At 43.2% G+C, this 12,923-nt stretch overlaps 1 protein-coding gene and 1 pseudogene across 1 annotated transcript; both read left to right on the top strand.

The window, feature by feature from the left end:
- The first annotated feature begins 446 nt into the window (after nt 1-446).
- Nucleotides 447-1,458, top strand: LOC123347258 (annotated as a pseudogene).
- A 6,969-nt stretch (nt 1,459-8,427) lies between these two features.
- On the top strand, nt 8,428-10,172 carry LOC123348423 (protein Wnt-7a). The gene is made up of 2 exons (XM_044985950.1): nt 8,428-8,433; nt 9,693-10,172. The coding sequence occupies exons 1-2, from the start codon at nt 8,428-8,430 to the stop codon at nt 10,170-10,172; spliced, it is 486 nt and encodes a 161-aa protein (XP_044841885.1).
- The last annotated feature ends 2,751 nt before the right edge of the window (nt 10,173-12,923 follow it).

Here is a 12,923-nt window from a genome sequence, read left to right as displayed (position 1 = left end):
CCGTATCACCTGTCTGACTGGTATCAGCAGTATCCTTCCTCTTAAAGTCCATTCTCCTATCCACTGCTGTTCTTTTCTCCATTTCTGTATCCTTTCTCACTTGATTTTCCTCCATCTCTAGGTTAAAATCAGGTGTTGCGATTACATGAGCATCTCCCAACCATCTCCTCTAAGTTCTTAATTTAAAGCTCTTTTAATCAGTTCTGCCAAACTCCAGCCCAGGTCCCTTTTTATCTTAAATCGAAGAATAGATTAATGAAAAAAGTTGGGATATGGGGCAGAAGAGTGGCAAATCAACTGGGTGACAGCTTGTTGGTTGGGTGGGGAATTTTATTCCAAAAGTCTCAAAGTGAAGAAGTTTCTCTGGTATGAGAGAATATATAACTAGCTCTCAGTTTGCAGTTGGAACCCTTATGGAATCAAATGATAGAAATCTGCCTAATTTCATGGTACAGCCAAATTTTTCGATGCTAATTACTTTTTCACTGTCACATGATACAGCTCATGGAGAAAAGAGAAGGAGAAAACCAAACAGCCATCACAGAATTCATCCTCCTGGGGTTTGGGGATCTCCCTGAGCTGCCGACCTTTCTCTTTCTGGTTTTTCTAGTGATCTACATTGTGACCATGGCTGGCAACCTCCTCATCATTGCTGTAGTTGTGACTGATCAACACCTTCACACTCCCATGTACTTCTTCCTGGGGAACTTGTCCTTTTTGGAGACCTGCTACACCTCCACCATCCTGCCTAGGATGCTGGCCAGTCTCCTGACTGGGGACAGAACCATTTTTGTGGGGGGCTGCATGACACAGTTTTTTTTCTTTTGTTTTCTAGCAACTACAGAGTGTTATCTCCTGGCAGCAATGTCTTATGATCGGTATTTAGCCATATGCAAACCACTGCACTATGGAACCCGTATGAATGGCAGGCTGTGCTTCCAGCTAGCAGCTGGGTGTTGGATAAGTGGATTTCTTCCTTGTACAGTAATGATGTCTTTTATGTCACAATTAATTTTCTGTGGCCCCAATGAAATGGACCACTTTTTTTGTGATTTCACTCCAATGCTAAAGCTCTCCTGCAGCGACACCAGCCTCATCACATTGGTTCTTTATATATTTTCCTTCCTAGATGCAGTTTCCCCATTTCTATTAACCTTGACATCCTACGTTTGTATCATCAGCACCATCCTGAGAATCCCTTCTACCACGGGGAGGCAAAAGGCCTTTTCCACCTGCTCCTCTCACCTCATCATTGTAGCACTTTTCTATGGGACCATCATGATTGTCTACATGCTACCAAAATCCAACACATTGAGAGCCCTGAACAAAGCATTCTCAGTCATCTACACTGTTCTGACTCCCCTGGCTAATCCGCTCATCTACAGCCTGAGAAACAGAGAGGTCAAGGTGGCCCTGAGAAATGCTGTCAGGAAATGTATGGCCCTCATAAAGAATTAAGATTAGTTGAATGAAACAAGGATCAATCAGTCTGGTTTCAATTTTAAAAGGAGGGTCTAAGTGGGCCCTGATACATAAATACAGCATTCAAAATATGTGTGTGTGCACAAGATTTTTACTTTTTGTCAAAACAACTGAAACCTGAAAAATGAAAAAAAATTGCTTTTTGGTATCTGACATATGAAAACCTTCAGATGGAAAGTGTCAAATAAAAGAGTCATGCACTGTTTTCGTGGCTGTGTTGGTCCCACAATATTACAAAAACAAGGTGTGGGGGGGCATAAGGTAACATCTTTTATTCTTTCTGCTGGTGAGAGACAAGCTTTCAAGCTTATAGAGAAGAATTCTTCTTCAGGTCTAGGAAATGTACTCTGTGTCACAGCAAAATACAAGTTGGAACAGTTTGTTTAACATAAGTAGTTAGGACATATTTCAAGGGACTGATATAAAGTGATCGCTTTGCCTTTGAGTTCATTTGAGAGCACAGTGATTGTCTGGTTTCATCCACATAGCTGCTGTCTGGGCATTTGATTCACTACTTGAGGTACATTCTATGTCATGACAGGCACATGTAGGACCCATGAGTCTTGAAAGGTGTGTTGAGGGGAGTGTTGCTCATCCTGGCAGTGGAGATATGTCTTCAGGTTTTACATCTGTTCTAGCAGGGGCTGATGTCGCTTTGAGTTGATGTCCTGGGGAGAGGTGCCTTGTTGGGTGCTCCGTGGAAGCACACTCTTCCGCGCCAGGACATCATAATGTACATAGGAACCATCGCCTCCACCAGCATTGCTGCATATGGTCCTGGTCTGTGCAGGGCTTCCCTTAGCATCCGCTCTCTCTGACTCCGAGTGACCCGCCTCAGGGTGATGTCGTTCTAGACAGGCTGCATCTAAGTAGGGCAATTAGTGTATTGTTACTACTGTTAATGGTTTTAAATTAGGTTGCATAACAACGACCCTCGCTTAACAGCCACGTGCTGGAGGCCACAGAGAACAAGCATACATTGATCTTTCCTGTGCACTGGCGGGAGGGGCTGGAAAAGGCTCAGCCTTTCTGCTTTACAGATTGCCTTTAGCAGGAGAGCACAGCTATCCACTAAATGATAAGCATTATCTACTTTAAGGCTTAACAGGACTGTCTGCAAGACGGATTCAGCTGTCTCTCCCCGCTTGTCCGCTCTCCTGTGCAATGGCGCCGCCAATGAGAGCGTATTCCAAAATCTCGAACTTGTCCTGAGATCTCGTGGAACTTGGTGCCCTGTATGGTCTTGTTCAGAGAAACTGACTACACTGTGTTCACTGTTCGCAAACATGTATCTGTTCAAGGAAATCACTTACTGTTTCCCATCACACAGCTTCTGCTCTTTCCCGGACTGCCCCGGCATCCCCCTCGCCGAGGCTGGCTCAGATTAGGCGGCGAAAGAAAAAGACTCGGGACGAGATGTTCGCTGAACTGATGGCCTGCTCCAGAGCTGAGGCGGCCCAGCAGAGCCACTGGAGGGAGACCCTCTCTCAGCAGCAGCGCTCACACAGCGAACGGGAGGACAGGTGGCGGCAGGAAGACCAGCAGGCGACTCAAACGCTGCTTGGGCTACTGAGGGAGCAAACGGACACGCTCCGGCGCCTTGTTGATGTTCTGCAGGACCGCAGGCAGGAGGAGAGAGCCCCCCTGCACTGTATCTGCAACCACCCTCCAACGCCAAGAAGTCCTGTCCCCCCCTCACCAAAAATTACAAGACGGAGGGGCGGTAGGGGCCGTGAGAACTGTCACTGCAGCACAGCTGAGCGCTAATGTACCACACACCTCTGACGCTATAACTGTGTAGAAGCGCTTCCCTTACAGGATCACCCAGTCCCAAATCCAAGTTTCATCACCCCACTATGTAGTAGATTAATAAAAGCTGTTTGCTGTTGTTCACTCTTTCCGTCACGTCTTTCATGTCAGAAGACTGTGTGTATGTAGGGGGGGGGGCAGGGGATTTATAATTGCACGGGATAGCCTACATTAGCAGGGTACAGAATATCGGGGGCAGGATCAACTGCAGGGCACACACAGACTGCAGTCAGTAGTCACCAGGGTCACTCTGTGTGGTGTATGCTGCCCCAGGTCATTCTGTGATGTGTACGCTTGTCCACGGTCCTAGCGCCTGCCACCCCCTAATGTTAAGGCATGCTGCCCTTACCATGCACTTCCACCGTAGGCGCGATCCTCTCTGCTGCCCTGAGCCCCAACAAGAGCCCTCATCCACGGACAGATACTCACCCTTCCCCCACACCCATCACCCCTTCCTACGCCCAAACCCACAGCCCAGAGCCTGCATCCAAATCCCTATCCAAAGACGGCCCCACTCGCCCCTTCCAGCAAACCCACCCCTACATGCACAACCACTTGAAACCGTCCCCCACCCCAGAGACCTATGTAGGAGCAGGAGGCTGTCCGTCCTGTATTGTACAAGCGGTCTGTACATCAGTGCATACCGTACCCAGCACAGTATGCGTCCATGTTTCAAATCCAGAACAGAAATGCAAAGTAAAAGAAAGATTTATTAACAATAACTGTTCCGTTTAATTTGTTTTAAAACGTGTTTGGGAAGTGGGGGAAACTTGGAGAATGGGGTATGTAACTGCAGATCTCACTCAACACATAGAGACACAGGCCCAGGATCAGCGTCTCTTAAAATCAAGTGGAGAGTCATAGGTTAGCCTGCTCTCCGAGGAAACTTGCTTTCAAAGCCTCCCGGATACACAGTGCTTCCCGCTGGGATATTCTTTCGGCACGGGTGTCTGGCTGAGCGTAAACAGCAGCCAGGCGATTTGCCTCAACCTCCCAAGCGGCCAAAAAGGTCTCGCCCTTGCTCTCACAGACATTGTGGAGCACACAGCAAGCAGCAATAACTACGGGGATATTCTTTTCGCTGATGTCCGAGCGAGTCAGTAAGCTCCGCCACCTCCCCTTGAGACGTCCAAAAGCACACTCCACCACCATTCTGCACTTGCTCAGCCGGTAGTTGAAGAGCTCCTTCTCACTGTCCAAGGCGCCTGTATAGGGCTTCATGAGCCAGGGCATTAGCGGGTAGGCTGGGTCCCCGAGGATCACTGTAGGCATCTGCACATCCCCAACCGTTATTTTGTGGTCCAGGAAGAAAGTTCCTGCCTGGAGGCGTCTAAACAGACCAGAGTTCCTGAACACACGTGCGTCATGAACCTTGCCCGCCCACCCGACGAAGATGTTGGTAAAACGTCCCCTATGGTCCACCAGTGCTTGCAGCACCATTGAAAAGTAGCCCTTTCGGTTAATATACTGGCTGGCCTGGTGGGCTGGTGCCAGGATAGGGATGTGAGTCCCATCTATAGCCCCACCGCAGTTTGGGAATCCCATCGCACCGAAGCCATCTCTGACGACCTGGACGTTTCCGAGAGTCACTACCTTTGAGAGCAGTTGCTCAACGATTGCGTGGGCTACTTGAATCACAGCAACCCCCACGGTAGATTTGCCCACGCCAAAGTGGTTCGCTACTGACCGGTATCTGTCTGGCGTGGCAAGTTTCCAGAGGGCTATGGCCACTCGCTTCTGCACACTCAGGGCTGCTCGCATCCGGGTGTCCTGCCGCTTCAGGGCAGGGGCCAGCAAGTCACAGAGTTCAAGGAAAGTGCCCTTACGCATCCTGAAGTTTCGCAGCCACTCTGTTTCATCCCAGACCTGCAGCACTATGCGGTCCCACCAGTCCGTGCTTGTTTCCCGGGCCCAGAATCACCGTTCCACACCATGAACTTGACCCATTGCCACCATGATCTCCACTGCCCGGCGTACCCTGCTTTCTGAGACGTCTGCGCCACTCTCCTCACCGCGCTGCCGGAGCCTCCTCGCCCGATTTCTCAGCAGCTGACCGTGGAAGAGGTGGACGATAAGGTGCGAGGAGTTGACAACGGCCATAAGTGCAGCGATGATCGCAGCGGGCTCCATGCTCGCAGTGCTGTGGCGTCCGCGCTGTCACTGACCAGAAAAGTGCGCGAACAGATTTCCCACCGGCGCTTTCAGGGAGGGAGGGCATGATTGACGGTTCGATGACGACAGTTACCCAAAACCACCCTCGACACATTTTTTCCCCCAGCAGGCATTGGGAGCTCTACCCAGCATTCCAATGGGCAGCGGGGACTGCGGGATCTGTGGGATAGCTTCCCACAGTGCACCGCTTCCAAAGTCGATGCCGGCCCTGTTAATGTGGATTCAGAAATTCGAATTAGTGTCCTTAGTGTGGATACACAAATTCGACTTCATAAGGTCGAATCCACAAATTCGACTTAAGTAGATTCGAAATAGTCTTGTAGTGTAGACAAGGCCTTAATCTTCAAACAAACAGAACCTGATTTTCCTGATATATGGCAACTTGGCATTTTTATGTTTAATTTTTTTGTAATGGAGAATGATGCTTTTAAGGGTAAGCTGCTTCCTTTGAGCAGCAGACATGCAGTGTGATGCCCAGGCCCAAAGAGAATAATAGCTCCACACCCCCTCACCAACTGCTTTAGGTAGCCACATATCACCCAGGTCCTTCCTTGCATTTATGAAGACAACTGAATTACTAGTGGGATAGTGAGGTAACCCGGAAGCATTAAGGTGCCAATGTATGTACCTTTTAATGCAGAACAAATAACCCAAGCATCTGACATCACAATAGTACAGTGTAACAAACCACCATATTGCAGTTTTGCTTTGCTTCAGGTAGAGGATAGACTGTATGCAGAGTTATGGTTTTGATTTGTCTCTTGCCGAACTTACTTAGTAGTGGATTGGAAGCAGCAGCAGGAAGAAAGGGATAGAGGAGAATAATCTTTAAGAGGGCTTGTGGGTTGAAGGTAGGAAGAGTGGAAGAAGAGGAAAGGTAGAGGTGGGATGGGAAGTGCACTTGCATTTGCAAGTTACAATGGACCACATATGAAGACATGTCGGGGTGAATTTGGCACAGTGACTCTAAACTTGCCCCACCTAGATGATGCATAAAATCACAAAAAGAGTTAGCTGTTCAGTCTAAACTTACATTAAAAACAACTAAAAGGGCACCATCCGGCATGGCACAACACAAAAAATGTTGTTTTGTTCTTCTAAAAAGAACCCATAACATTTGGGTTCATTTACTATTATTCAAAAGTATCATGTTCAAATGAAGTCAGGTCTTTTTATCCCAACTGCTTTCACCCAGTCCTAACTGAGCCCAGAAAACTTCCTCAGCTATTTCCAGCTGGCATCAAGATACATCACACAGAACAGCAAGCTCAACACATGGCATGGATCCTTTCAATCTTTGATCCATTGCATCAGCTTACTCAGCTCTTTCCAACCAAACTGTTTATTCCCTCAGTGATCACTGTCTGTAAACGGGATGTTAATGAAATATACTGAAAGGGAACTGAGGTTATCTAAAATGTAACCTACACTGGGGGTTGGGGGGAACCTCATGAGTAGATTGACAATAAAACATCCATTTCAAGACAATTTGTACTATTCTGATGGAGGATTCATGTGAGAATTAGTACAAGGTTGTTAGGCTTTATTATTTTTCTTGCCACTCTGAACATTTGCACTAGGTTGCAAAACCAGCCTCTTGAACAAGATAAGTTATTAATATGAGAAATGTATCACAGGTCACCTCTAAAGACAGATACATTACAAATAAGGCTGAAAGAATCTATATTACTTTCAGGTTGCTGAGCGATCGCTCCTTTTTTGTCTCCCCATCTATCTCCTTGATGTACTACCATTATGAATGATGGAGCAATAACTGAATGCAGTAACTGAATGAGTGAGGAAGTATCTCAAAATAACCAGAATAATCCATAATGTAAGCCTAAATTTAAGCAGAGTTGCAAAGTTGTTCAGATGCAGATCTGAATCTAAACTTTTCCAGATCTGGATTTTGATCCATCCGTTAGATAGATCACTGCTAATCATTAAATTTGGATCTGGATGCAAACTCTCCCATAATTCCCCAAAATGTGCTCTATTGTACCCTAAAATTATTGCTATCATCTGTTCAGAATTATATTCTCTATATACTTTACCAATCCTGGCATCAGTCCACCCTCAATGACTTCCATGACAGTTCAACACATGGAACGAAAGTGAGATCAGGCCATATCTAATGTTTTTGGAACTCCAACTTTTCATTGTTGGGAAAATTCAAACAAAAACAGAAAAGCCTAGTAACATTATTTTTTGTAGCAGACACACAATATTGTTCCAAATTTCCTCAGAAGACTAAGCAATACCAGTTACTATACGGCCTATAAGGTTACAGTATATAAGAGCAATAAGTGTAACACCTATACTTGCAATGTTTAAAGTAGCTTGATTTTTTCCATCTTCAGTAACCCTAACTTGCACAAGAATTGGTCTGGTCAGCACCAGATATTAACTAAAATTCTGTGGTTGGGATGAAGTAGCACCCAATTTAAGAAGCCCACCATTTGTGTTGTGATTTAAGACTGTCCTAAGTACATAGCATTCCATTTCTTTGAAGATGTAGAGTTGGGTTTTGTCCCCATTAATGCAGTCTGCATCTTCTTATGACAACCTGGCCACTTTGCCCCTAAGAGAATAGACAGTATTTTCACTGTCACCCTTCCATGAGGGTTCCACAGGGGTGGGGAGCTTTAAACTGATTTGGGAATCCACAGGAGATGCATTGGCCAAAGGCAGCTGAAGGGATGCTCCAAGTTTCCAGGTCACCCTGGCCATGTCCATTCCTGGCAGGCTGCTCACTTTTGGGGTTGTGCTGGCCAGCTGCAAGTCCTTGAGAAAGAAGGTTTTAGGCCTCTTGCACCCTTGACAATCACTCCACAACTGGAGACATTGCCTTAAGGCATAGGCGAATCTAGCCTGTAGCATTATTTTGCCGTCTCACAATTCATAATCTGGCATACCAGCGCAAAATGAAGTATATGAAATCCATGTATTTTTTACATTAACCCAATGCAGGTAGTACGCAAACTCAACTACGGGGCTCATACAGCTAGCACTAAATGAGTCAGTTTGTCTTCTGCCAGCATTTGGAAACCAGCAGCAGCAGAAGAACAGTACAGGAGTAAGCTAACAAGAGATCTGGGGGTTGAAAGGAGGCAACAGTGGGATAAGGAATCTATGGGGCTTCCTGCCCCTGAAAGAAAAAGGAAGATGACAAGATGTAGAAAAGAGACATTTAAAAAAGAAAAAAAAAAGAGAGAAGAGGTGGGAGGGGAGCAGGGGTAAGAGACATAGACCAGGTAGAACAAGCACGCTTTAGTGGTGGTGCCTTAGAGAAGCATTAAGCTACCAAAAGAGATAATAGAAAAAAATCAAAGATAATTGATGACGACAAATTAAAATATTAAAGAATTCTACATTCTCATTCTTATCCCTGCTTTACATAGGAAGAGAAATCTACAGTTGTACTACAATGAAGGCCGAGAATTTTACAGACTAAAGGGTTCTGTCTTCTTCTCCACATGGAGAATAGACTTGAGTACATGGCACATAATAAAATTACTACATAGGAAAGTAATGTATAGATTTTCTTAGATGTAACATTAATTTGCAGCATTTGTGTGTGTATGTCTAGCTATACATTACCATGAGGAGAAACGGGTGAAAGTTTTCCTGCAATGTTTTTCACTAGTTTGTTTCATGCCATGTTCAGGTCTAAGTACTGGAATGGAATTTATTTTCCCAGTTTGGCTTGCATAATCCATTTGTAGCAAAAATCATTGCATTTTCAGAATGTGGTATATATGAGATTTCATGTGAAAATACCATACTTGAGGTGTGTTATTTGTGCTTCTCTGCAACTCCCCATCTTCTTGGCATATGCCAAAATTGCAATATAGACACATCATGCTGGGCACAGTATAAACACATAGTAAGCAATGTGAAGATCACAGTTGGTTGGTAAAGACACCATTTTTGCTTTTGTTTGAAATTGGATAAAGTTCTCCTCTCTGATCAACATGGAGTAGGGAGGGAATCAGTTGTGCATGTTCTGGAGACAGAACTCAATTGACATCAATAGGAGTTTGATGCCTGTGACAATTACATTGCCAGCAAGTGAGATCTGCAGCCTGGGCGGGCATGAATTTTGACCTGGGTTTAGTAGCCATTATTATAAAGAGCACATTTGAGAACAATAGTTTTATTACATCAGATGAATGTCTCTTTGATGGAGTCTTAATGTTTTAACACATTCTGTGTTCTTTCAAATCTAGTTTCTTGAAGAAAACATGAAATTAGAGTGCAAGTGCCATGGAGTTTCAGGATCTTGTACTACTAAGACATGCTGGACAACCCTTCCTAAATTCCGGGAGCTGGGCTACATCCTTAAGGACAAATACAATGAAGCAGTTCAGGTTGAACCGGTGAGGGCAAGTCGCAACAAGCGTCCAACCTTCCTTAAAATAAAGAAGCCACTTTCCTACCGCAAACCCATGGATACAGATTTAGTGTACATAGAAAAATCTCCAAATTACTGTGAAGAAGACCCTGTCACTGGCAGTGTGGGAACACAGGGCAGAATGTGCAACAAAACAGCCCAGCAGACCAATGGCTGTGATCTGATGTGTTGTGGTCGAGGTTACAATACACACCAGTACTCACGAGTGTGGCAGTGCAACTGTAAATTTCATTGGTGCTGCTATGTAAAGTGTAATACATGCAGTGAAAGAACAGAAGTGTACACCTGTAAATGAAAGTGTGGCTGGGGAAGGTGACTCTAGATCCCTAGGAATGAATACATTTGCACATGAGCTCAACACAACTACTCAAGACTGTAGCAAAGACCTGCTTTCTTCCAAAAGAAAAGCTAATGAACGGATCTGTCTTTTCCTCTCATGTTTCAGTACTTATGTGGATACACATTAAAGACTTGTATAAATTATCCCCAAAACCCCAAAACAAAACAAAAAACAAGCCACTTGACACACAAAACAGAGGAAAAAAATCATCTAAACGAATCTGCACCTCCAAAGCTTAATGTAATGACTGCCTTATGAAAAGAACACCCAGTCAAGTGGAAAAAATCGGAGAGCTTGGCAACTGACTCTTTTGGTTTGGAAAAAAATGGTTAAATACACAAGCTACTGTGCATAAGGGATGGGTTGGGTGGGGGAAAAGAAACAAAACTTTAAAATGGTCTTTGCACAGGATGGGGTGACAATGCTCCGGTGTGAATTTCTACTGAAGTGTGGATTGTGCAGATTTAGGTTTCTACACTTGTGAAAAGCTTCTGCTGGTCTTGCCTGTCTTTCCATTTCACACAATTTGCTACAGCAAGTAGAACTGTTGACGTTTTCTGTAGACACTGGTTTATCTGCCTTTCTTTTTTTGTGCTGCAGATTTTAGCACAGGGATTTGGGACATCTGGGCATAATAATAGCAATATTTAACACTTTATTCACATAAAACTAATATTAATTTATTTAAATAAAAAAGAACTCTACACCATTTTTGGAACTATTCTGCAATTAAAGTAGATAGCTTGCTTTCTTTGTGGAATAATTATTTTGTAGATACGGCAAGGGAAAAACTGAAGCTGTATATATTATTCTTTACTCGGATATTTCTACTAGTTGGATTTGCAGGATATTTTCTGCAGTACTAGATGTTTAAGTACAAAAGCAGGCATCTTTTATAATTTTTTTCTGTTTGCTGCTAGTTGTCTGGAAAAATCAAACTGGTAGTGAGTATAATCTCTTTACAATACACTTTTTTTTTTCCAATTAAAGAGGAGCGTTATGAAAATCCAGTTTGGAATACATCAAAAATAAATATGAAACTCCAGACAAACTTCCACCTTTTGGAAAATGAACCATAGGATAAGAGTATATTTTGTAAGAGACTATTTTTATATGAATATTTTATTTATACTATGTCTGCTTGTATAATTCTATAACCTGTACTTTTCCCTCAAAACAGGCATACAATTTGTAATTCTTAGGCTATTTAACAGATAAAGGCTGATTAGTTTGTGGACACAACAGCAGCAAGCAGGATACATTTAGCTGCAATTGGTAGATGTGTCAAAATGCAGAATGAACTTTCTCTCCGGATGTGTGTACAAACTGGCTCTCTTCCTGCAGTTCAATTTGCAGAATATGCAAAACAAGAACAGGGTATGTAGCATCCATTTTGTCACATGGCTTGAATTCATGATTGGTATTAACTGGATGCTCATTTATCCCATTCAGAAAAAAAAATCTGAATTAGCTTCCCACATGCGTCAGTCATTAAACTGTGGTGTTATGACTAGCAAATGTGCTGTGTGTGCTGTCAGTTAAACCTCTATATTGTGTTACTGTCAAATTTGATTTTATCAGTGGAAGACTATAGACTATGACTGTAAAAACTAGCATGACCCACATCGCCTGATTCTCATAGATAAGATACAAAGCTTACAGTTTTTGCCCAACTGGTTTTGGCATTTGCCTTATTCTTTCCCCCAAAAAAGTTCTGAGTTAAAAAACTCAAACCACATTTAGGCAAACATTAAACAATCTATTTCTCCACAATGAAGAAGTCCTTCTTGTACTTTCTTTTGATATTTCCTTTCTCATCTGGGAAACTAGAAGTGATGTGGGTGAGTAAATAAATATTCCCACTCCCGGCTGGAATCTTTTTGCTTGCTTCTCCTGCCTGAACCATTTAGAGCCTCACACATAGTTCTAATGTCAATGGTGGTTTTGCATGAGTAAGGAATACAGGATTGGGCTCTTATTGATATCACATGTTCCACTATTTGGGACATATGACAAACACTTCTATAGCTGAGAAATGTGAGATCACTCAGTCAAAAAGGTTGAGACAACTGACAACAAGGGAAACAAACAAGTTATCTCCCCAGTGACTCCCATTGATATTAATAAGTATTAGAACAAATAGACAATAAGCAAATTAGTAATAGGTCTGATCCATTGATTTTTGTAGGCGTTCTGCCTGTACTAGGACTGCAAGATTGGGACCACATGAGAAAGGAAATGATGGAAGTTGTACAAGAGAATTTTACAGGATTTGAGTAAAATAATGTATTTTCAGAATTGCCCTGAATGCAGCATATTGTTTACATACACACACACAAAATACCTGCTCCTTGCCGTGTACAATTAAGATTAAGGATATAGTGTTTCTTTGCAGATTTGCCATTTACCACGTTACAGTAACTCAAACACCAATGTATGAGATATCAAAGTAGAAGTCGGATAAGATTAACACAGTTTACTTTCAACTTTGTGACTTGTCAACGTGAAACAATTGAAAAGTAGAATTTTTTTTATAATGGAGCTTATATTTTTTTCAGGATTCTAAATTTTGTGTATTAAAGATTGAAAATGGGACCTAAATTTCAAAAATATATATACAATATGAAGATTAATTACAAGTATGCAACATGGTTTAATAATGCAGATCTCTGATAAAGTTAATCATGGGGCAATTTTTTTTTACAG

Source organism: Mauremys mutica, chromosome 13 (assembly GCF_020497125.1).
Source record: "Mauremys mutica isolate MM-2020 ecotype Southern chromosome 13, ASM2049712v1, whole genome shotgun sequence".
In the NCBI taxonomy this organism is placed as follows: domain Eukaryota; kingdom Metazoa; phylum Chordata; order Testudines; family Geoemydidae; genus Mauremys; species Mauremys mutica.
Note: the sequence above shows the minus strand (reverse complement) of the source record. Positions and strands in the feature narration are given on the sequence as shown.